The 25,958-nt window shown below is 45.0% G+C and overlaps 1 protein-coding gene across 10 annotated transcripts in view; it reads left to right on the plus strand.

The window, feature by feature from the left end:
- Positions 1-25,958, plus strand: part of DNAI1 (dynein axonemal intermediate chain 1) — a 76,409-nt gene that overhangs the window by 7,415 nt on the left and 43,036 nt on the right. For 6 of the 10 annotated variants that reach the window (XR_011431605.1, XR_011431606.1, XM_070248777.1 and 3 more), the window contains 9 exons: positions 10,862-10,894; positions 12,421-12,519; positions 12,716-12,796; positions 16,364-16,490; positions 16,777-16,886; positions 17,125-17,241; positions 18,516-18,575; positions 19,882-20,016; positions 23,737-23,821. Coding sequence is in view for 7 of the 10 variants with exons in the window: in XM_070248777.1 (XP_070104878.1) it covers positions 10,862-10,894; positions 12,421-12,519; positions 12,716-12,796; positions 16,364-16,490; positions 16,777-16,886; positions 17,125-17,241; positions 18,516-18,575; positions 19,882-20,016; positions 23,737-23,821 (847 nt within the window). In the remaining 3 variants the exon portion in view is untranslated. Of the gene's footprint in view, positions 1-1,360; positions 1,450-10,861; positions 10,895-12,420; positions 12,520-12,715; positions 12,797-16,363; positions 16,491-16,776; positions 16,887-17,124; positions 17,242-18,515; positions 18,576-19,881; positions 20,017-23,736; positions 23,822-25,958 lie in introns of all 10 variants that reach the window. The other 4 variants (XR_011431604.1, XM_070248778.1, XM_070248776.1 and 1 more) reach the window with 2 other exon arrangements.

Genomic DNA, 25,958 nt, shown 5'->3' on the forward strand with positions numbered 1-25,958 from the left:
GATCTGATTGACCTTAGCTGATCTGCTCATGCCGGGCTGTATCAGGGAGAGAGAGGATCCTATGGCTCTCTAAGTAGCCAAAGCTGTGAGCAGGGCAGTTTCCCTTAGAAGGAGGCATGGTCTTTCCTTGGCTCCTACAATGCAAGGTACAACTTGCTTTACTCCAGAGTAACTTCTACATTGTTTCTGATAAATCTTGTTCTCATACATTGTGCAGGAAGGGCCTCACATTTCTTCCAGCCCAATGCCTTTATTTAGGGCTGATATTTACATTAAGGTTCTGTTTTTCAAAAAAGCCTTTATTTTAGGGTTGGCATTTTTAAAAATAGCACATTTCTGAAAGGAATTTTAAAATGCAGCACACTTTACATATAATTTTTAAATACCTTGATATAGGGAACTTATATTCTGACCATGATGGAGCAATTCATCCTGGAATTGCCATTACTGTGAATAACTATAGTCTTGGACAAAATGTATGAGGCAACTGTTTTAGGCATTCCCTCAGGACAGCGATTCCTGAGGGAAGGAAAACACCCAATGTGAGTCATGTGTTTATCCCTGCTCTCTGCCTGGGGACAATTTCTTGATCAAGGCTCAGGGAGATGGATCCAAAGGAGAGTATGATGATACGGGTGAGATAACCCAGATGTTGGAATTAGCAGAAAATGACTTTAAAGCAGCTGTTATAAATATTTAATAGACTGAAAGAAAACATTGAATTAATGGGTGGGGAATATAAGCAGAACAGTGGAAACAATAGAAAAATAAATATCAGAAATAAAAAATTTATTGGATAGGCCTAACAGCTGAACGTGAAGATGGGTCTATTGAAATTATCCAATCTGAAGAATAGAGAAAAACAAGATTAAAAAATAAAAAAGAGCCTTAGTGACTTGTGGGGATGTGTCATATATGTATTTGGAACGTATATGTGGTTGGAATCCCAGAAGGAAAGAGAGGAGGGGGAAAAACATTTAAAGAAAGAATGGTCAAAATTTTCCTAAATTTGGTGGAAAACATATGATTATCAGAAGCTCAGTAATCCCAAAGCAAGATAAACACAAAGAAGACCATATCTAGGTCCCTCATAGTCAAAATACTGAAAACTAAAGATAAAAATAAAATCTTGAAAGTTGTCAGAGAAAAATGACATCGTGTACAAGAGCATAATGATATGATTATGGCTGACTTATTGTAAACAATGGAGGTCAGAAGACAATGGAATGACATATTTAAAGCCCTTGAAAGAAAATTACTGTCAACCCAGAATTCTATGTCCAGCAAAAATATCCCTCAAACAGAAGGGTGAAATAAATACATTTGCAGATAAACTAAAGTTGGGAGTTGTCATCCGCAGATCTTCACTGCAAGAAGTACTAAAGGAAGTTCTTAGCCTGAAGGAAAATGATACCTGATGGAAGCTCTTTCTATGGGAAGGACCAAAAGGTACTGGAAATGGCAAGTATGTGGCTAAAGATAAAAGACTAGCTTTTTCCCTTTCTATTAATTTCCTTAAAATACATATGAATGTTTAAAGCAAAAATAATACCATTGTAAGGTGGGGCTTATAATGTATATAGAAATAAAATATGTGTCAATGATAGAGCAAAGGATGAGGTGGTACAAATTGAATTAAGATGTAAGGTTATTACATTGTGAAGTATAAAGTGGTATGATATTTATTCTTAGTAGACTATAGTAAGTTTAGGATACATATTGTAAACCTTAGAGCAGCCACTAAATAGTAATACAAAAAGGCACAGCTAAAAAACTAAGAGAAAATAAGATGAAATACTAAAAAATCTCAGTGAACACAAAAAAGGCAGAAGATGAACATAGGAACAAAAGCAGATAGAAAAAAATAGAAAATAAAGAGCAACATGGTGAAGACAACCATACCAATACTTTCAATTAAAAGGCAGTTTATCAGGCTAGGGAGAAAAAAAAAGCTAGACCCAACTATATGTTGCCTATAAGAGACGCAGTTTAATGTAAAGACATAGAAAGGTTGAAAATAAAAGAGTGGGAAAAGAGCACCATGGTGATGGCAAACGTAAGGAAGCTGTGTGACTATAGTATTATCAGAACTAAGTAGGCTTCAAGACAAGGAGTATTTCCAAATATAAATAGGGACATTTCATAATGATAAAGAGTCAATTCAAGAGGAGACATAAAATCACACACGTCTATGCACCTGTTAATAGAACTTCAAAGTGTGTAATCAAAAACTGACAGACCTAAAAGGAGAAATAGAAAAATACACAATGATAGTTAAAGATTTTAACACTCTTTTCTTAGCGATTGAAAGATATAGAAGCTCTGTTAACCAACTTGACCTAATTAACATTTATAGAACGCTACACCCAAGAACTGTAGAATGAAAATTACACCCAAGAACTGCAGAATGTTCACAAAAATAGACCATATTCTGGGACATAAAATAAGTCTCAATACATTTTAAAAGATTAAAATCTTACAGATATTTTTTTTTGAGGAAGATTAGCCCTGAGCTATCTACTGCCAATCCTCCTCTTTTCCTGAGGAAGACTGGCCTGAGCTAACATCCATGCCTGTCTTCCTCTGCTTTATTTGTGGGACGCCTACCACAGCATGGCGTGCCAAGCGGTGCCATGTCCACACCCAGGATCTGAACCGACGAACCCCAGGCCTCTGAGAAGCGGAACCTGTGAACTTAACCGCTGTGCCACTGGGCCAGCCCAACCTTACAGATTTTAATTCAGTTCAAATTCAACATCCATCGAAGACAGAGAGATTTCAGCATTCCTGGAATAGTTTGACCAAAATGGAATTAAATTAAAAATAAATAGCAATATCTTTAAAATCCTCAAATATTTAGAAATTAAAGAACACACTTATAAATAATGCTCGTCAAAAAAAGCACAAGGGAAATTAGAAAACATTTTCAATTGGATGGTAATGAAAATATAACATACAAATTGTGAGATCCTGCTAAAGCTGTGCTTAATGGAAATGAATAGCTTTAAATGCCTATTTTGGAAAAGAAGAAAAATTTTAAATCAATGTTCAAAGTTTCTACCTTAAGAAAATAGAAAAAGATGAGCAAATTAAATCCAAAATAACAGAAGGAAGGTTTATTTCATCAATTCCATTTATTTTATTGATTTATTGATTTATTTTATTGTCTCATAGAAACAATGAGAAAAACAATAGAGAAAATTAACAAAGCCAGAAGTTGGTTCTTTGAGAAGATTAATAAAATTGGTAAAACCTAGCAGGGCTCATCGAGATTAAAAGAAAACACAATAGCCAATATCAGGAATGAAAAATGAGATCTTACTACAGATCCAACAGACATTAAAAAGGATAAAAAGGGAATATTATCAACAACTTTATGGCAATAAATTCAACAACCTAGATGGAATGGACAAAGTTCTTGAAAAACAGTTTACCTTAACTGACATAAGAAGAAATGGAAAATATGAAGACTTCATATCTATTTAAAGAAACTGAATTCATAATTTAAAACCTTCCCACAAAGAAACTCTAGGCACAAATGGTTTCACTGATGAATTGTATCAAATATGCAAGAATAAATAACACAAATTTTACACAAAGTCTTTCAGAAAATAGAGGAGAAGGGAAGAAGTCTCGATTCATTTGATGATCCTGGCATAACTCTGATATCAAAACCAAAGGTATTACAAGAAAAGAAAATGACAGGCCAATACCCCTCATGAACATAAATGCAAAAAAAATCCAACAAAATATTAGCAAATCTATTCCAGCAACATATAAAGAGAATAGTATATCAGACCAAGTGGGCTTTATCCCAATAACACAAAGTTAGCTCAATGTTAAAAAAATCAATCAAGGATTTCTTTGTATTAACAGAAAAAAAGGGAAAAATCATATAATGACATCTCAATAGATTCAGGAAAAAAAATTCAACATCAATCCATGAAAGATTATTATAAGAGTCAAATGAGATGACGTACTCGAAAGTGTTTAGTAAACTGAAAGGTGCTATATAAGTGGAAGGGATTTTTATCGTCATCCCTCTGCTGTGACACCCTGAGATTTATAGGCTCCTTGTAGGCTCCCTATAAGGACTTCCCAGGACCCAGACAACACATTTTTCAACCATTCAATAAATGCCCTCATGATGGGACTCAATTGCCATGCATGGCAGACCCTGATAGAATAATGAAATAATGACAACCACAAAGTCCATACGGCCACTGTTACCTGAGGGCTTACTGCGTGCCAGGCTCTGAGTTAGGTGCTCTTTGTGCCTTGTTTTATTTTGTCCTCAGAGCAACTCTTAGGAGGGCACTAATATTTTTCTCTACCTCATGGATGAGAGAATGAGGATTAGAGACTAAATACCTTGCTCAAGGTCTCACATATACTAGTTCATGGCAGAGTCAAGAATCCAGCCAAGGCTTACTCAGAGCTTCAGCTTTTAAACCCTCCCCTGCCTTGCCTTCTGCAGCCTTACGTGAGAAGGGTCCCACAGAACTGGCTTCTGCCCTCTTGGGCTTCCAGGGAGGCGTGAGCCTGCTCTCATATCCCCTTTTTCTGCATTCTGAGCACTGTGCTAATAACACTGCATTAACAGGAAAGAAAAATCTCTTTAACTGTACTTTGTTGATTTAAAAAATTCTTAGCATTTTTAATTATAAAAGTAATGCATATTCACATTTAAAATATTAAAACCATGACAATGAGTATAAGGTGAACAGTATTGTGCCCTTCCCCACAATTCCCCAGTCTCATTGCCTTGACTAAACACTATCAACAGATTCCATATATTCTTCCAGAAATTTTGTATGTATATGCAAATACACACACACACATCTTCTTGTTTGTTTTTTTGTTTTGTTTTGTTCCCTATTTTATTTTTTATTGAGTTACGATAGTTTACAACCTTGTCAAATTTCAGTTTTACATTGTTATTTGTCAGTCATATTATAGGTGCATGACCTCGCCCTTTGTGTCCCCCTCAACCCCTCTTTCCCCTGGTAACCACTAATCTGTTCTCTTTGTCAACGTGTTTGTTTGTCTTCCACGTATGAGTGGAGTCATACAGAGATTGTCTTTCTCTATCTGGCTTATTTCACTTAATGTAATACCCTTGAGATCCAAGGTTGTTGGAATGGGACGATTTTGTCATTTTTTATGGCTGAGTAGTATTCCATTGTATATACATACCATATCTTCTTTATCCAATCATCAATCGATGGGCACTTAGGTTGCTTCCACATCTTGGCTATTGAATGCATATTCTTAAAGTAAGCAGATGGGTCATCTATTCCTGTAACTTGCTTTTTTATTTAATAATATACCTTGGAGAACTTTCCATAAAAATACATAAAAGTTTACCTTGTTCTTTTAAAAATATGCATAATATCCCATTGAATGGCTATACAGTAATTTATTTAAGTAGGCCCTTGTTGATGAACATTTAGGTTTTTTCCATTCTTATTTTATTTATTTGTTTATTTATTTTTTAAAGATTGGCACCTGAGCTATCTATTGCCAATCTTTGTTTTCTTTCTTCTTCTTCTTCTTCTTCTTCTTCTTCTCCCCAAAACCCCCCAGTACGTAGTTGTATATTATAGTTGTAGGTCCTTCTGGTTGTGTTATGTGGGATGCCACCTCAGCATGGCTTGATGAGTGGTGCCATGTCCACTCCCAGGATCCGAACCGGCGAAACCCTGGGCCGCCAAAGCAGAGCATGTGAACTTAACCACTCAGCCATGGAGCCAGCCCCTAGGTTTTTTCCATGTTTAAAATATTATAAATAATGCTGCAGTGAGCAATTTTTTACATACATCTTATGAATGTGTATGAATATTTTTATAGGGAAAATTCAAGAAAGTGGAGTTGCTCAGTTGAGGGGCATCTGCATTTAAAATTTTGGTAGATATTGCCAAATAACCCTATAAAAAGTTTGCATCAGTTGACACTCCCACAGTACTGTAGATAGTGCCTGTTACCCTTCATCCAGTGTTTAAAAATTTGAGATCTCTTTCAACTACACTTCCTGAGCACCTTCTGCATACCTTAGACACTGCACTAGGTTCAGGGATCTGAAATGCAGTCAGTGTAGCTAGAGGAAGATTTGTTGGTGAATTACTGTTCCTTTGGGACTAAGAGCTTTTACCCTTTTAGAAACGGAAACTGCAAGCTGGTGAGGTATTTAGTTTCAATTTAGCTTAATGGAAACCTGCTAGTGAGTTTTAAAATAAGGACCAAGACAACTGAAATTGTAAACGAAGTCTCCCAGGACCCAGGAAGGAGGACGCAGCATCTGTGGGTTTGCATGCTTCGAAGAGCCCCTTTCCAGGAACAATCATGCTTCAGCATTGAACTCTTGGGTGGAGACGTGAGCTGCCAAAGGCTCTAGTCATCCCTAGGGTGGGTGCTTCCTAGTAGGCAGCCACACAGATCATGTGTGGCTGAGGGCAGAGCAGGGTCTATAAATGGGAATATAATGCTGCCAACTATCATTTATTGGGTGCAAACCCTGGCCAGGAGCCACACTGTGCATCAACTCATTTAATCCTCATAACAAACCTATGATTGTCTGAGAGAGTGTCATTATGATGCCTATTTTAAAGACAAGGATACTAAGGTTCAGAGAAGACGAGTAGCTTGCCTAGAGTAATAAAATTAGTAGGTGGCAGAGTGGGGACTCGAACCCAGGTATGGTTGAACTTCAAAGGCCTTATTTGGGCTCCATGGGAACATCTGATCACATACTTATTTTTAAATATTATATCTTCATGATAGGGAACAGCTTAAGAAGTTTTGATCTCCTTCCTTACCCCTAAAATATGCTCAGGGCAAATGGGTTGCTTACATTGTTCAGTGGGTCATATGCCAAAACAGGTCCAAAGCAGGTAGCAGTAATAATCATCTGTTATATTGACCAGAATTTTCACTTTCAAAGCATCCTCCCATGGCTGTGGGAAGAAAAGAGCAAGAGATGAGGTGGGTGCTATGCCAGGGAGCTTGGGGTTCATCTCATGGCAGGCGGGGGGGCCCTTGAAGGCTTTACATCAGGAGAATGACATAATCAGATTTATGTTTTAGGAAGATCACTTACAGATAGTGATTAAAGTTTGGGTTTAAATCCTGGTCACCTTTGGGTTGGTTACCTGATCTCTCTATGTCTCAGTTTCCTCATCTGTAAAATAGGAATAATGATAGCTCCTACCCCATAGGATGGTTGTGAAGATTAAATGTGATAATTTACATAAATTGCTTAGTAAATGAATGGCCCAGAGTACATGATCAACAGCTGGAAATGGTGATAATGATATAATTATTGGAGTGGAGAGAAACTGGAGTCAGGGAAATCCAATGTAGTTCATCAAGAGATAGTAAGGGCCTGAATTAAGGGGGCTTTAAATGGAGAGGATAGTTATGAAAGATATTAAAGAGATAGAATTGTTAGACTTTGAAATATGGTGCTAATGTGAGGGTGAGGAAAAGGCAGGTGTCTTTGATAGCTCCCAGTTTCCAACCTGAGTGACTGAATGGATGGTGGTGCACTTCAGTGAGATAGGAAATACTGGAGGAAATGGAAGTTTGGGATGGAAAAGAACATAATGATTGGGGTGGAAAAAGAGCATAATGAGGTTGGTTTTTAAGATACTGAGTTTGAGTACTGTCATCAACTTAAACGTGAGGTTCCAGGAAGTCTAAACCACAGAAACAGATTTGAGCTTTGTCATGGGATGGAAGATGAAGCTCTGGGTGGGGGTAAGAGCACCCAAGGGGAGTGTGTAGAATAAGAAGACTAACAGGGGATCAGGCATGTATCCTTAGAGGGGTCAAGGATATTGAGAAGGAGCTACTAGAGAGGTTGTTGACATGGAAATGAAGGTAGAGTAGCAGTTTCAAGATAGAGGGAGGGAGCCCTTAGCAATGTCTGGTCTTGTAAGAGAACTGAGAAGTGACCACTAAGCTGCTGAGTTGTTACCAATGACCTTCGTAAGGTTAGGTGAACTCGATCCAAGTGCTAGTTTCTGTTCTAGTGGTCCAAAGATGACTAAGACACAGTTCCTGCCCTCAGGATGCTCACACTAAAATCTGTAACAATGAGAATAGAAAAATGCTCTACTATGAAAGAGTTCAGGCTGGGACATCTGTTATCCCATTGATCACCAGGGTTAATTTGGTTAATTTGGCATGGTATTCTGGATGGTTTTCCTCTTCCTGCCTCGCTCCTCCATTGATATCGTCCCTTGGCCAAATAGAATGACCTATCCAAGAGAAGAAGATGATCTTTGGCCAATAGTATAAGAATTGTGGACCTCCCTTGCTGGAATCACCAAGCTGCCTCCAATGTGTACTGCAGTGTTGTTTTTCTTTTCATAATACTGTCCCCTTTTGACAACCAAAACCCAGAGACAACAGAGTGTCTATTTGAAGATACATTTCATCCTTCATCTCACAACAGCTGGTACTTGTGGTGATGGAAGGTGGGGCAGACCCTTGCTCAAAGTGAGGAAAGGAAGAGTAGAGGGAGGTGGGAAAATAGTGATAATATGTCAGGGTGGGATATAGGACCAGCAGAGGCTAGCTGGGTAGGGTTTTGTTAGGCAGAGATAGTGGGTCAGTGAGGGGAAGGGGAAGATGGTATTCCTGGCAGGAAGAATGGTAAAACGGTAAAAGGGAAGGTGGGAAAGCACAGGCCAAGCTCAGGACATGTGAGTAGGCTCTCTGGACTGCATTTCAAAGAGCTGGCACCCGAGGGCTGGGAGAGCAGGCTGGAATGGAGATGAGGAGCCAGATGATAGATAGAATTCCGAGGGCCGGGGGAGGAGGGAGTTTGGGCTTTCTTCTTCTGTGGTTTGATGGCTTCTGGGAGGAACCATCCAAAGCTTTTCAGGAATTCAGGCCTGTCTGTCTCAGGCTCCTCCTTATGGAAAACCAAGAGCCCAAAGTGGCAGCCTGACATTCAGACTCCTTTGCCATGGTTGGGAAGTCAGGGCTGTAGCTGATTTCATTGGCCTGTTTTGCATTTATTATAGTGTGGCTTTTATAGTGTGTTAATTGAAATATTTCCAACTGCCAAAAACAATTACACTCAGATTGCCTCGTCAGTTCTTTTATTGCCAGATAAATGTTTTACAGACATATTTACAGGGGGCAGTGGTAACTGGATCTCGTTTTCTATTTAAGCCTGGCAGTTTGGGTTGGGATTGACCCTCCAGTGCTCTGTTGTGGGCCAGAAAACGGTTGGACACTGTGACGCTTCCATCCTGTTACCTTAGGGATCAGAGGCTCTTCAAAGGAAAGCAGCTTTCTGGCTCCTGCGTTTTAGCCTCAGAAAAGGGTTCCCATCACTAGAAACCTTGGCAACTTAGCAGAAATCTGAATCCTGCTGCATGCCCTACCAGCAACAATCCCAGCCCAAGCTGAGACATGCTCTCCTCTCCCCCGAGTCCCTTCCTCCCCACCACCAGCAAAGCCTCTCCCACAGACCCTGTCATGTAAGTGCCCTAAGAGTCCATCTAATCTAACTCCCTCACTTTGCACTGGGGAAACTGAGGCCCAGAGACTTCCCCAAGATCATACAAGTGGTCAGCTAGAGTTGGGAGCGGAGGTCTCTGTCCACTGTGTCATGCTGCCAACAACATGTGCCTTTGGCTTCTCTACTGCCTTGACCCTCCTTCAGTGCTCTAGGTCTGCCTCTGTCAGGAGCCCCTCCCTCATGTCTCCGGCACCCACTGATCTCCCTCTTGTCCATCATCTGAAACAGCTATTTATTCTGTATATATGCTGCAGGGTTTTTGCTTGTTTCTTTGGTGAAACATTTTACCGTCTCTCCCAGTGTTCTCCTCTTGCCTTTGTAAATGCTGTGCTCTTCTTCTGAAAAACATTTTCTCCTCTTGGACAACCTGTACTTGTCCTTTGATACCCAGCTAAGAAATAGCCCCCTCTGGGGGCCTTTCTGGCATACCCCAGGCCGGGTGGGTGCCTTTGTGTGCTCCTATAGCACCCTGGGCACACATCTCTCTACTGCTGGGACACAGCAGGCTTTCAAAAGGACAGGTGCAGAGTGAGCGAGTGAGTGAGCAAGTGAGCGAGTAGCTGAGGAGCCCTGACCACACTCATCTGTCCTCCGCAGACCCTGAGCAGACTGGGGTAGGGACCTCATCTCTCTCTTCAGCTTTGTCCCACTGCTTGGGTTAGTCCCTGACACATAAATAGATGCACAACAAATGTTTATCAAGTTGAATTGAGCAGGCTGCTCTTGGGGACATAAAATTTTAGCATGTTATAACTGGAAGGTCATCATATCCAATCCTATGCATTTTACTGACAAGGAAACTGAGGCCCAGAGAGGAAAAACATTTTTCCCAAGGTCACGATTACTAATAGGTTTGACGGCATTCATTCATTTACATTCAATAAGTATTTTGAACACCTACTATATTCTGAGACCACAGAGTACAAAACAAAGTACCTACTCATAAAGAGCTTACATTCATCCCAACAAGTGTTTATGAATAGACTCTGCCCTCACAGTCCCATTAATGCCTAGCACACAGCTGAGCACTTAGACTATGCTTTTAAGAAATGTTTGTTGACCTGGTTGCAAATGATATATGCCCAGTGCTCTCTTACCTCTCCATGGGTCAGCCCCACTGATGCTGGAATGGGCTTGCCTCAGATACAGGACCTCCTTGGCTGGGCTAAGAAGCATATGTTGCCTCTGAGAAGATGTTTTTGAGACTTGGGACAGCTCAGTGTCCTTTGTCTGTGAGGTCCCTGGCTGGAAGCCTCCTCAGAGTACTGTTTCTGATATTCCCACGGTGACTCACTCATGACTCGCCTCCTGTTTCTGTTCTTCTTTCAGAGCGTCAGTGTGGGCAGAGGAACCAGGAAGCGGGTAAGTCTGAGACCACCACCCTCCCAGCAAGAAGCTAATAGCAGTTGTTCTCTTGAAAATATTAGCTATATATTTTTAAGAAAATTCAAATGAACATAAAAACACTAAAATCACCCTTAAGCCTACCACCTCAGGAAGCCTCTTAGTTGACATGTGAGGTTATATCCTCCCAGACATTTCTGTGCATAAATAAGAATTACGTGTATTTATTTTTAAATGGAATCAAACTGTATGTGTTATTTTATAATCTGCTTTTTACATAATATATTTAGAGTGCTTCCATTGCCAATAGATAGACTTTTATAGCATCGTTTAAAATTACTGCATAATATTTTACCATATGTTCCTTAGAGCCATACCGTAATTTGTTCAACCATGCCCCGTTGTTGGACATTTAGATGTTTTCTCTTTTTCATTAATGATGAGCACTCCTCCCACAAACATTCATGCATTTAAATCTTTGGGCATATTCTTGGTTATTTCTTTAATATAAATTCCTATACATAGAAATTTGGGTCAAAGAGTATAAACATTTATTAGGTTTTTGGACAAATATTTCCAAACTGCTCTTTAGAAAGGTTGTACTAATTTATGAGTGCCCATTTTACCACAGCCTCTCCAATACTGGATATTAGTTTTGTTTCGTTTGGTTCATTTGTTTATTTTTGGTTTTCACCAGTTTTATAGTGAAAAAATTGCCTTGTTTTATTTTGCACATCTTTGATTGCTAGTGAGGGTGAATTTTTTTTTTTTTTCCTGAGGAAGATTCACCCTGAGCTAACATCTGTGCCAATCTTCCTCTATTGCTTTGTATGTGGGACACCTCCACGGCATGGTTGGTGAGTGGAGTGGGTCCACACTCGGGATCTGAACCCGCAAACCTGGGCCTCCAAAGCAGAGCACGCGGAACTTTAACCACTCAGCCACGGGGCTGGGCCTGAGGGGGAGTATTTTTTAATATATCATGGGCCACTTTGGCAAGGTGTTTGTCTAACAGGGAAAGGAAAAACTTCTAGCCCTTGATTTTTTCATTCCAAGGATCTGACGGGACTGTAGGCTTCAAGTTACCAAGTACTGAGAGTCTAGCTGTAAGAGCCACGTTAAGGTGGCAAATTGGAAGGTAAAATATGAAGTAGAGTTGAAGTAGCTTAAAGAAGAGCTGGGCATCCTCTCATTTTGCGTAAAGCCCTGCCTTTGTCAGCTGGTCCTGGTGGTTAGCTTCCAGGCTGTGTGGGAGACAGTAGCGGGGAGCCAGCTTTTCTTGTCCCACTACTGGGGCCAAGGGCCACCACAATGTTCCAGCTAAGCCCTGAGGCCCGGGCTGAGATGGCCATGATCTTCCAGGCAGAGAGCACTCTGGCTTGAGCAGCTCCTGTGGACTCCTCTCTGTTGTGCATTTTATATTCTGTGTGTTGGGACAGAGCTTGGCTTCAGGGAGGATTGTGAATAAAGGGGATTCCTGCAGCACTGCCTGCTTGTCCAAGCGGATCAGGCCCTCCTGATCCTCACGTGAGGCTTTTGTCCAGGATGAAGATTCAGGGACTGAAGTGGCAGAAGGGGCAGATGAATGGGCCCAGTCCAAAGCAACAGTTCGACCCCCCGACCAGCTGGAGTTGACCGACGCGGTGAGTGAGCAGCGCCCCCACCCTTGCTCCTTCTGCCTCCTCCAGCCTCAGAGATGTGTTCTTCCACAGTTCTGATTAGGAGCCTGCACAGAACCTGGGTGTGAGGTGTCTGCCGATACCCTGGGGGATCTGCTCAAGCCTCAGAGCGGGTAGGGGACTCTCCGTGTAGGACCCTTTTGGTATTTCTCTCCCTTAGGAGCTAAAGGAGGAGTTCACCCGGATCCTGACAGCCAACAACCCACATGCACCCCAGAACATCGTCAGGTACAGCTTCAAAGTAAGTCATCTCCCTGGGGCAGGGGCCTCTCGGTGCTCCTTGCTGCTTTGCAAAAGCCTCTCAGCTATTCAAGAGACCAACTTTAAGCCGAGATCCTTGGCTGGAACCTTGGGATTTTCAATGGAGTTTTCCTGAGATTTTCGAAATTTCTTTATGAATCTCCTTTGCAGTCTTGCTAATTGCATTGTCTTAAGTGCCCTGCAGAGTCAGTCTTTTCAAGGACCCTAAAGTGAATTATTTGATTAGAAAAATATTCTTCCAGTATGTATAACATGTTTTTACTAATATCATCTATTGGGTCTTCGGAAGCTGAGTGTTTCTCCAGCTGACACCTAGGTGGAGTACAGGCTCCCTCTGGACCAGGACCTGGTCTTTTCCTCCAGCATTTCTGCCTGGGAGGAAGCCCTGCAGGCTCCCTTCTCTGCCTCTCCTGACATCACAGCCAGGCAGGCCGCTGACTCCATCAGGGCCTTCCTTTGGTATGTGTGGCGTGGGCACTTTCTCACTTGGTAGACACCTATGTAGCACATCATTAAGGGGTACAACACTGTTTTCAGCCATAGCAAGATCAGCTCCTGTGAGGACTGATGGAAGAGAACTTCCAGGTATGATATGAGTTAAAGTGGAAGCGGTGCATATGTTTTTTATTTCATTATTTTACGATCCATTTGTTCTATGCTTACTGTGCTGGTGTCAGATCCTATATTAGAACTTTTACTTAGGATATCTCATTTAATCATGTTTCTTTTGATATAGGAACTATTTTTCTCTTCGTTTTATAGAAACCAAGGTTAAATTAGATAAAACAAATTGCACAAATCACATAGCCGGAATTCAAAGCAAGATTTGAACTAGTTTGTCTTACTCCAAAACAACATTGTACTGCTTCTTTAAGAAGATTTATTTATAGATAGATATGTAAACTATTTTGAATATATAATAGAAACCCATGGTACAAATTTCAAGAGATTCAAAAGAGCAATGAAAATACAATGAAAATGAAACCTCCCCCCCGCCCAACCCCGGCGTCCCCTTCCCTGGAGACAACCACTATTACCAGTTCCTTTTTTTAGACAGTTTTATTGAGATGTAATTTCCATACCATACAATCACCCTTTTAGAGTGAGTCATTCAATGGCTTTTACTATATTCACAGGTTATGCAACTATCACCACAATCAATTTTAGGACATTTTCATTTCTCCCAAAAGAAACCCCGTCCCTCTGAGCTGTCGCGCCCCAGTCCTCCATTCCTTCCAGCCCTAGGCAACCACTAATCTATTTCCGTCTCTATAGATTTGCCTATTCTTGACCTTTCATATAAAAGGAATCATGCAATATGTGGCCTTTTGTGTCTGGCTTTCACTTAGCCTTGTTTTCAAGGTTCATCCATGTTGCAGCATGTATCAGTACTTCATTTCTTTTTATTGCCAAATAATAGGAATATACCATCTTTTGTTGTATGAACATACCACCTTGTATGAGTATACCCTATTTAATTTATCCATTCATCAGCTGATGGACATTTGGATTGTTTCTGCTTCTTGCTTATTATGAACACTGCTGCTATGAACATTCATATAAAAGGTTTGGTGAACAATTTCTTGAACACGCTGCTTCTTGTTTAAGACTGAGTAGTAAACCCCTCCACAAAGAGATTGGGACAAATCCAAATGTCTTTCCTGAGAGGTTCCACTCCTGAGGTGTGCTAATGGCCTCCTCGGGCAGCCCATATGGGCAGAGGAGCAGAGGGAAGCCACCTCTCCCTCCCTGAGCTTACGCTGGAGTGTGGTGCACTCTGTGGGCTCCTGTCCTTTTGACCTCTGAAAGGTCTCTCTGGGACTCAGTGCACGGGCCGTAGGAGGCATGCCACAGGCGGAGGATTGGCATGCCTTGTGGGTATCAGTGCACTCCTCTTGCCCTCTGGGAAGAAGAAAACCTTATTAGAAAAACTTCCTTTGAGTCAACTAGCAGCTGGGTAGCCCTAGGCTCCCAGGCAGGCTCACCTTATCCAGCCTTCCAACAGCCTCCCGGGCCTGCCTGGCGTCCTCCCACAGAGCTGGTCTCCGTCTCTTTGGCCCTTCGGTGAGATCTGAGGGCTTAAGGTCTCCAAAGCTCCTCCTTTCCCTTAAGTGCTGGAGTGGCATGCACATTATTCAGATCTAGGCATGCCTCCCCTCCTTCCACAGAAGGAATGGAGTGTGAATTCGATCCCTAAACTGAAGCAGAAGGTCCTAGTCCCTGATGGGGACAGGATGAAGGTGAAATCTCAAATGACAACTATATGGATAATTTATTCCATGGGAACCTCCATTGTCATAGTAATAGTTACTATTTTTATTGAGCACTTGTATTTAGCACTTATTATGTGTCAGACACTGTGTTAATAAATTGTTTTCATTATTTTCAATACTTAGAACTATCCTGAAAATTAGATATTATTGTCCTAATTTTACAGATGAATAAATGGAGGCTTAGAGTGGTTAAGCCCAAGGTCATGAAGATAATAGGGCCAGAATCAGGATTTGAATCCAATTCTGCCCACCTCCGAAGACCCTGCTCTTAGCCACTGCCCTGCCCCATCTCGCCATCCATCTGAGTTACTGAGAAAGGAAGGGCTTTGGGGTGACTTTTTAAGGCAGAGCTTCCTAATCTGCGTGCAGAAATAGTCACCACCCTCCAGGCGCAGATGTGTCTGCTGCAGCTGGAGCCCAGGGGCTGGTTTCCTCCGCAATGAGTTTACCCCAGGTGCCATGCAAATGTAACCGCTTTCAAGATGACTTGACCAGGGTTGGGAAGAACTGTTTTAAAAGAAGGGAGCAGCCACTGATCTCAAAATCAACTTTCGGACTAAGACGCTGATCAATAAGGAGGCACTCTCGAGGAACCAGACTCTAGGCTCTATGAAAGCAGAAGTCCTGTCTGCTTTTGCTAAACTTTACATCCCAGGCACCTGGAAAATACTTGGCACATTGTGTCTATTCAAAAATTATTTGTTGTTGGAGGAATGACCAAGCTTGCCTGGGCTTTGAGCCTAGCCCTGCTTCTTATTTGCTGTGTGACCTGAACAAGTGCTGAACACAATCCTCTGGATTTCTGTGGTCCCCTGGTATGGAACAGGGGGACTGGGGAGTTGGTTTCTCTGAGGATCTATCTAGCCCTGGCATCCACTAAGTACTAGGGAGAGAGGGCCATGCCCGGTGCATTTGATGACTATGTGTAACCTGCCTGAGGTTTGTGGTGAGACGGATGAGCCAGGATCCCTTGGCACAGATGTAGGAGACAAGGCCCCTGAGCCAGTGATAGGTAAATCCAGAGCTGCTTAAAGTTGGAAGGAGAAGATATCTTAAAATAAGTCTCTGATGAGAACTTAAAGAAAAAAAAAAGCGAAACATTTTCATTTCATTTGCCTCCTCTTCGTTAAACTGGAATACACGGGAAGCTTCAGGTTAACTGAGGATTTGGTGGGTTATATTTCCATTGATAGAGACGGACTATCTCAGGCTTTAGAGAATGACTCCAGCCCTTTTGGGGACCCCTGGTCTGACTCAGCCCCCTCTCTTCTTAGGAAGGCACGTATAAGCTTATTGGCTTTGTGGACCAACTGGCAGTTCACTTCAGCCAGGTTGGGAATCTGATCCCCAAAGACTCAGATGAAGGACGGAGGCAGCGCTACCGCAATAACTTGGTGACAGGTAGGCCTCTGGACGAGCCTGAGGCTGCGGCCTGGAGACTGGTCCCCTTACTCTGGTCACTCCAGGGAGTGGATCATTGAGCTAGAGCTTTGCAGAGCCTCTGTTTACATAAAGTCCAAAAGCTGGCTGTCCTGGACAGGTCTGGGTGGGAGGTAAGCCATGGGGCTCAGGCCAAGGAGAACCCTGGGGCAGGCAGGGTATGAAAGGCAGGAACCAAGAAGGTCTGCCTGCCAGGGGTTGGGGGAGTGGGCCTGGACTCCAGCCTCATCAGCAGTGTCCTACCAAGGTTCTGAGGAGTCTGCCAAGTTGGTGATTTCAGAAGCGGAAGTCGTTGAGGAAGAAGACGAGCCCAAGGAAGCGGAAGCTGGGAGTCAAACAGACGTTCCTGCAGCTGAGGCACAGTAGAATATCGCTATTTCCCTCCCCTTCCGGTCCAGCTGCAGGTGGAAGCTTCCAGGTGTCTTGTTGGGGGTGGGGGCTGAAGAGAAGTTAGAGCTGCAGGTGCCAGCACCTCTGGCCTCATCACCCTCTCCCACTTGCATCCTATTCCAGGACACGACTTCTTTCACTCCCGATATTCCCCACCATCTTCTTCTCACCGCCGAGTCCTCGTTCTGTGGGTCTTTTCTTCTAGGCAGCTGAAAAAGTGGCAGAAGAATTGATGACTCCCAAGCAACCCAAGGAGCGAAAGCTCACCAACAAGTTCAACTTCAGCGAGAGGGCCTCACAGACCTTCAACAACCCTCTCCGGGTAGGGCAGCCCGTACCCCAGCCCCTTGACCTCACAGCTTGCATTGTGCATGGCAGGGAAGAAGCAGGCCTGACCTAGCCCCAGCAGCCCTCAGCCTGGCAGGGTGACGGGGCAGATGCCACAGTTTCTCTCTCCAAGGAGGGCTGGGAACATGTGTTCAGGTCCCCGCAAGCCATCCAGGCAGAAATTCAGAGGGAGGGGCCGGCCCCGTGGCCGAGTGGTTGAGTTCGAGCACTCCGCCTCAGCGGCCCAGGGCTTTGCCTTTTTGGATCCTGGGCACGGACATGGCACTGCTCATTAGGCCACGCTGAGGCGGCGTCCCACATACCACAACTAGAAGGACCCACAACTAAAATATACAACTATGTACTTGGGGGATTGGGGGAGAAAAAGCAGAAAAAAAAAAAAAGAAGATTGGCAACGGTTGTTAGCTCAGGTGCCAATCTTTAAAAAAAAAAAAAAATTCAGAGAGAACAACAAAGAGACTGGAGCCCTCCACCTAGAGACTGAAACTTGAACTGAGCTTTGAAGAGGAGGCGAAAGTTAGGATCTGGGGAAGAGACAGGAGGCCTGAATGTCCCGGGAGGTGGGGTAGGAGCCAGTTTGACTGAAGTTGATGGTCTCTGTGGTAGACTAGCTGGCAACGGTTAGAGAAGTTCGCTGGCTTATAAGCATAAAGAACCCTGAATACCAGGCTGAAAGAACCCCTAAGAGCTTCAGGTGAGAGACTCACATATGTAAGGCAGTGTTCGACAGAAATGAATCTGTGGATGGAGGGCAGAGGTCTACAGGGCGGGTTTTTGGCAGCTCATAATCACCATGTGTGGTCCCTATGCTGACATTTGGTAATCTGGGTGATACACAATGGAAAGGGGGTACATTCCCCCCAGGGAGCCAGAGACCCCAATACTAGGGAGAAGAATTCTCAGGGTAAGAGATATTAGCCCAGTGGTGCACCAGAGGCTGACCTCTGTGTCCTGTGTCTGAAGGCAGGCCACAGGCAGGTCTGAGCATCCCCCACTTGGAGTTTTTCTTGATTGAATCTGGCACTATGAGGCTTCATTGCACCTGCTTTCTAGCTTAGGCCTCTTCTGAAGGAGGCTTGGATGGAAAATGTAGGCTTTCTTTGCTCAGGCTCCTCTTTGCTTTCCCAGTTCTGTGTCACATCCCTCCCTCAGCTCCAACCAAATTGCTTCACCCATAGATATACTGTTGGGTTAAGTGAGAAGTTGTTGAGGGCTTTCTGTGGGTTTCCTGTTGTCACTGTTCTCTAGGACCGAGAATGCCAGATGGAGCCTCCTCCCAGGACAAACTTTTCAGCCACAGCCAATCAGGTGAGACCCTGGGCCTGTCTAAAAGCCATCACTGTCCCATCCCACCCCTCCCACCCCCCACCCTATGCATCCTTGTCTCACTTGGCAACAAGGAAGACTGACATGGTCAAGTATTCCTCTGGCAGTCTTCCCTCCTCATCCATCTGCCTCTTTGCTCCTTGTGCAGGCTCTGAATATGAGACACATGAGATGGTAGGTCCCTACCCAGTGGGCTCTGCTTGAGCCACATGCCCCCCAAGGCAAGATGTCTAAGGGGGAAGCAGGCATGTCTTCTGGAAGTTCCTCCAAGACCACAGGAGAACATGTGTTCCCATGGACTCTCTGCAGCCCATGGCACCCCATGGCTGACTCTGAAGTGTTAGCACTCTGGCCCTGCCCTTCTAGCACCCTTCAGTGTTCCTGCAGACCCTCCTTCACCCTCAAGTCTTACTGGATAGCCATGCGGATTGGGCAGGATATTGTGCCAGGAGATCTGAGCTCTGCTGCTCATACTGTAAGATCCTGGGCAAACCGTGTCACCATGGTTTCTCAATGCCTCAGTTTCTTTCTCTGTAAAGTGAGAATGATAAGCTGCCTCACAGGGTTGTTGGAGGGCTCTAAATGAAATAACAAACATTGAAGTACTTTGCATGTGCAGTACTGGCCTGTGGGTAAATTATTAAATGTAAGGTGTGCCTATCTGGCCTCCAGGTGGCAGTGACTACCCGGCTCTGGAGAGTACACAGGGTGATCTGGAGCATTTGCCCAGCCCCAGATCTTTGCTGCTTCCTCTGCTACTATCCTTGAGCTTCTCTTGCTGTCAGATCTGGTTAGCAGTGGTTCGCTTACTTTTTGTTTGTCTTTTTATGCTGAGAAGGTGTGGTCAATGCTGTAGACAGCAAGCCTGACCCAATATGTTTATCCCATCTTCATGGGGGGAGACATTTTTAAATTTCCTACTTCAGAGTCTTATAAATCACCAACAAAAGTGTGAGCTAGCCAGATGTTTGCTCATTTGTTCTGCCTGGTAGTGGATGTAAGCTGCAACAATACTGATCTCCAGCTGACAACCCAGCCCTTGGGCTGCAGAGTGGATAGGCCCAGCACAGAGGTGCCCTGAGAGCTCCTTCATTCCTGTCCTAGGGCTGACAGTTAGCAGGGAAGATAGACATTGAATACATAATTATAGTTGGCTAAGTAGAGGAGGCTATAGAGGCATATGACAAGGGTTGACATGGTTCACTTCTCAAGACTTAAAGCCTAAAGAGGAGCTGGCTAGGTGAAGGTTTTGCCCTGCAATAATCCCTCTCATCTCACCCTTGCCTAGTGGGAGATCTATGATGCTTACGTAGAGGAGCTCGAGAAACAAGAAAAGACCAAAGAGAAGGAGAAGGCGAAGACCCCAGTGGCTAAAAAAATGGGGAAGATGGCCATGAGGAAGATGACATCTATGGAGTCCCAGGTTTGGTGAGGGGTCCCATGGCTCTGTCACAGAGAATGACTAGGTGCGACCTTGGATCCTGGGTAGATAGTAGTCTGGCTATCTGGGAAGGTTTCACAGACACTTAAAAGGGCATGGGGGGCGGCTAATGTTGAAGTATGACTAATTCTCTCCTTGTGGGAAGATGAGGAGAGCTACAACTACCTCTGACATTCCACACTCCCCCCAATTTTGTATAGGTCTGGAGGCTAGAGGGATTCAGGGTTTTTGGGTCAGGGGGTGCCTTGGAACAGCTGGGGAATCTTCCCAGGGCATGGTAGGCTGTGAGGATAAGGAACCACCTCTCTGGGCAAGTGCTCATAGGGTTTGAGAGGGTGATTTGCTCTTTAACCTTCAATCCTCAGGTTTCTTTGCACTTAATTCTTTAGGTGAGTCTTCAGGGCCACGAGCCAGGTCAGAACTGATCACAGGTACCAGCAAGTCCTGGCCAATGGGTGTGGCCACCGTGGGCTGGATTTACCATGATGAGCTATGTAGGAGTTATTATAGAAGTCATGGTTGGGGGGCTCACTGTAGGTGTAGCCAGCATAGGTTTGGGATCATCATGGAGTTACAGTGATTCATCACTGCAGGGAGGGTCACCATAGGGAGATGCTGAAGGGCTACACTTGTCCCTTCAATAGAGAGAAGGCTGGCTCAGGAGCCAGAGTCCCGCTGTTGAGATCAGGATGAGTTTGCTGTGCAAGGGAGTGTGAAGGACAAGGTCCACAGGAAGCCCGGGGCTGAGTTCAGCACCGCGGAGAGCTCCCAGGCAGCTCTCAGGAAAGTGGCTCCTGCTCCACCCCAGAATAGAGGTTGGATCAGTTAAAAAGTTCTGCTTCCTTTGTCTGAGGTATGCCCACTGCCACTCGATTCCATGTTCCTGATAAAGCCACATTTTAGAGGAGGTTTGGGAGCTCCCTGCCTTGGCTTAGCAGGAATTGCCCCAATCAGTTTCATTCAATCAGACTGAGCACTTGGTTATCATGACCATGCTGGGTACTGGAACCCTGAGGTGAAAGATGGATGCCCTGCGGGTGCCCTGTCCAGAACATTGACTTCCCCTGGACCATTCCCTAGAGGTTAGAGGCTTCAGGGAGCTGTTGGCCTGGGTCAGAGTTCACATGAAGATCCATCAGGGGTTTGGCTATAGCCTCTGTGCTGGGGCCATAGTTACAGAAACCCTAACTGCAGTCACCAACACCCAGGGAGCAGAAGAAAGGTCCCTGTGGCTGAGACTGAAAGCTGTCCTTGGGTCTAAGCCCTGCCAGAGTTGGTGTCTAACTAACACCCTCAGGGAAGTGGAACCACACTTCTCTATCACACTGGGTCCTTCCAGTTTGGCTGACATGGCTGTGATGCAGGTGGATTCCAGTCCTCTGGACTGAGAGGACACTGAGGGGTATAACATACCCCACCCCCGCAGTGAATACTTTAGTGTGCAATCTCTCCCCAAAGGAACTGAGCTCAAACTGGGAATCCCAAGTACTGGGCCAGGCTGTCTGTAGGATAGAGTGGGTGTGGCAGTGACCTTCCCCTTGGCTCAAACCCAGTGCTTGAGCAGAGTGACATCCCTTTCTGAGAGAGCTGGGTGTGATTAGATTGGTATAAAACTCAAGTGTGTGGGAGGAGAGAAAGCAGAATAAATTCATGACACTCTGTAGGAAGGTCTGCAATGATAACTCTCAGGTTTCTGTCTTGTTAATGATTTGAGTGAATGTACAGAATGAATGAAAGCTTGTCTGATCTGAAAGATTAGGGCAGGAAGGGGTGAAAGGACTGAGAATCCACACGTTGAGTCAGAACCAGTAAAGAGCTGTGGCTGTTCAAGTAACATAGCATCTGGAACAAAGGAGGTGATGGTCCGCCCTACTCTCTTCTCAGAGCACATCTGGAGCCCTGAATCCCCCAGGACCAGGAGAGGGTAGTCAGGCCAGGGAGGGACTGGCTTTCTGTGTGGGGCTGACAGTGTGGGCCCTGGAGTCCACAGACCTGAGTTTATATCCTGGCTGTGCCACTTATTAGCTGAGTTTTTCTGAAACTTCAGTTTCCTCATCTGTAAAGACATCCTAATGATACCTACTTTGCAAGATTATCACGAGAACCCAAGATAATGTGTGTACGGCCCCTAACATAGTACTTAGTTGGTACTGACTGATAGGTGGTGGCTGTTGTAATTAACATGCCATGCAGCCAACAGAACCGGGAGGGTTCGCCTGGAGAAGGGCCAACTTGGGGAATGAGGCACTGTCCTCCCACATCAGAGGAGCTACCACCAGGCACATACTTCTCTGTGGCCAGAGGGCAGAGTTAGGACCATGAGCAGAAGACCCTGGGAAGTTAGGTTTCAGCTAACAGGTTGTCTGCCCACAGAAGATGCTGCCTGACACAGGAGAGTCGTTTGCCAGGAAGTTGCCAAGGGGAAAGGATCCTGTTTTGTGTCAAGAGTTGGGGAGGCGTGGGGCTGGCCCAGTGGTGCAGCGGTTAAGTATGCACTTTCCGCTTCTCAGCGGCCTGGGGTTCGCCGGTTTGGATCCCAGGTGCGGACATGGCACCACTTGGCAAAAGCCATGCTGTGGTAGGCATCCCACGTATAAAGTAGAGGAAGATGGGCATAGATGTTAGCTCAGGGGCAGTCTTCCTCAGTAAAAAGAGGATGATTGGCAGTAGTTAGCTCAGGGCTAATCTTCCTCAAAAAAAAAAAAAAAAAAGGAATGGGGGGAATAGCTGGGATCAGGCGAACTCTGAGGACTATCGCTGTAAGACTCAGAAGAATGTCCTCAGTCAGTTTCTGAGATAAACGTGGAGTCAGTTTGAGACCTGACAAAAGGCTCCCAGAGGGCAACTCCCCAGAAGTGACTTTATAAGCCCCATCACACTGGTTTTCATGTTTCCTCTGACATCACCACCACTGGGCACGGGGTTAATAACACTATTTGCATTATTACATTTAGTCCTACAACAGCCCTGTGATGCAGGTGCCATTATCCATCCCCATTTTTTCATGGGGACTCCAGCAAAGTGTTTGGGGCTCCAGGGGGCTGCCCACTCCTGGCTAGTTCACTCCTACCACCGGCCCTAAACTCTTTGGGCCTTTCTTGCCAGCCCCAAACTCTTTCCTCCTGCCTTCTCTTTGGTCTGGGCGGTGGCAGGGCCCTGGATTAGGTGTCAGTCCTACCTCGTGTCCCCTGTGTGCAAGCACGTCTCTTTCCCCTCTCTGGACCTCCACATCTTCCCAAACTCTTGACTAAATAAGTTGGACCAGAAGATCTCTGCGGCCTTTCACAGGGGTCTTTGTCATTGCTTGAGCTAGCGAAGCCTGTCTGTCTCCACCAAGGGAGCCTCCGCCTGCCATTGTCTGCTCCCTCCAATCCCTTCCCAGGTGTCTTCAATGCCTTGTCTTATGCACAGAGATATGCCTTCTCCAGAACAAGCTCAGAGTGAAGAGCATGAGGCAGGCTCTGTCCAGGGGCCAAGTATGGAAGTGCAGACTCCTTGTGCCACTTGTGAGCTGGGGCTTCCCAGAAGGGGGTGGTGGGGTGAGCTAGGCCTTGCGGCATGCAGGGATGCCTTTACACAGCTATCTGGGGTGGCCAGTGTCAGAGAGGCATTGCTAACCAATTGCAAGTCTGGGCTGTGGCTCGGGGCATGAGCTTTCCAGGTGCTGGCTTATGAGGACCCACGGCTTCTATATCCCCACAGAGTGATGATATCACCAAAGTGACCCAAGCTGCTAAAATCGTGGAGCGGATGGTCAACCAGAACACATATGATGATGTTGCTCAAGGTAAGATTTGAAGTGTTGGCAACCACTGTTATTACCTGTATTAAAAATACCCCATACAAGGCGAGTGTTTGATTGTCCCATGCTGGGTCCTATAGGTACAAGGGAGAAAAAATAATCCCTGCCTCCTCTGGATGTCACTAGAGAGACAAGGCTTACACAGGTCGATTATGGACAATGGCATAAGAAGCAATGGATGTAGTGATGAGATCTGGCAATGGCGTAGCAAAAAGTACCTGTACACCACTGATCCAATGTCATCTTCCCAACAGCCCTGGGAGGCAGGCGGAGCAGAGATTATTACCCCAACTTTACCCATGAGGATGCTAAGGCCAAGGCCGCCTGGCTAGTGAACAGCAGAGAGGCCCCAGATCTAGGTCCTGAGCCTCCTTCTTCTGTGCTCTGTTCTCTGCTCAGTCCAGCTTGGAGACAATAAATGCCTAGGATGCACTGGATGACAGAAACTACTCTGAGAGCCTCAGGAATGGGAGAAGGGAATGAGGGATGAGTGATGGCAGTCAACGAAGTCTTCAGGGAGGCCTGAGCTGGAAGCCGAGCAATAAGCAGAGTTTGAGGGGGAGATTAGCAGAAGGGCAGACGTTCTGGGCAGGACGCAGCACAAGCCGTGACTTGGCGGTGAAAATGAATTGGAATGGACTCTGGGGACAAGGGGCAGCAGGCTCCGTGACCCAAACAGGGACTTTGTTAGAAAGTGGTGAGAGTTTAGGCTGGAGAGGTGGCTGAAGCCAGTTAATGAAGGGCCTCGACTATCGCGCAGGGAATCTGAGCTTTCTCTGCAGACAATTTAAAGATCCTGTGCAGGCAGGGACACAGCCTGATGAGAGCAGGGCTGGAGGAGGGTGGCACTGGGCAGAATCCAGGGACAGAGGGGAAGGGGAGTTTCGGGTGTGGGGTGGCGTGGGCCTTGCCGCTCCTTACACAGACTGCAGCCCAGGGGATGGAGAAAAAGGAGCAGTTATCACAGGGAAAAACAAGCACCAGCATTCCCTGGGAATGGCCTGTGTACCAGGCATTGTGCTATGCAATTTATCCATATTATTTTATTTCATCCTGACAGCCATACTGTCAGGTAAACACCATTATTATCTCTGTTTTATAGACGAGAAATTCAGACTAAAATGTTCCCACTTGTTCAAAATCACAGCTCCTATGAGGTTTGAGTGGTGGAATCCAGACTCGAACACAGGCCCTTTGGATCCACAGCCTGAGCGCTCTGCACTAGGCTACAGAGCCAGTGGGCTGGAAGGGACATTTCAAATAAACATTCAATAGCTCTATGTTGGTGATTAATTAGTGATGGAGTGAAGAAAGAGATTGATTCAGAAACGCTTCAGTCCTGTGGGCCTGGGAAATTCTGGTGTCTTTGACAGAGCCAGAGAAACGGAATCCTTCCCATGGCATGAACAGCACATTCCCAAGTGGCCCGTATTTCCCTAAGAGGTTGTGCATTTATTTGGAGCAGCTGCCTCCCCAGAGTTGGCAGCTCCTCGCTGCTGGCTGGTCTCTGTTGCTGACAGCCCAGCACTCTTCTTGGTGACTTGATGTTCATTGCTCACCCATGGGACATAGAAGCCAGGGCTGCCAAGACCCACAGCCCAGACAAGCCCCCTTGTTATCATTCAGGCTGGAAAACGACCTTGAGTGCTTTTCAAAGCTGTCAAAGTACACAGCAGCTGTGAATGAATTTGTCACTCACACAGCTTGGCTTCCTGAAACCCGGCGTCTGCAGCCAGCCCACCAAAGGGCTGCAAGCATGATTAATACCCATGGAGAAACTGGCCGTGGCGAACCTTTTTCATTTGTAAGAACACAGTCACATAAAAATGCATTGAACTTTGATTTTTTAATTGCATACTCTTTTCCCTTTGAGAAAGTGTAATCATGAAGAAGTGAAAATAGAGAAGTGTTACCAATTAATCTCCTTTCTGAAATTAGGTATTTTCAAAGATGGCCCAAGCTCAAGGATCCTTGATCTGATCCAGGCTCACGCCTCTGACCACTCGAATCTTTCTTTGCTCTGAGACATTTTTGAGGTTTGAATATAGTCCCACAGCCTCAAGGTGTGGGGCACTGTGAGAGAGATCAGGCTGTGCCTCAGCTTGTCCTTGACCATGTTAGA

Source organism: Equus caballus, chromosome 23 (genome assembly GCF_041296265.1).
Source record: "Equus caballus isolate H_3958 breed thoroughbred chromosome 23, TB-T2T, whole genome shotgun sequence".
Classification (NCBI taxonomy): Eukaryota; Metazoa; Chordata; class Mammalia; order Perissodactyla; family Equidae; genus Equus; species Equus caballus.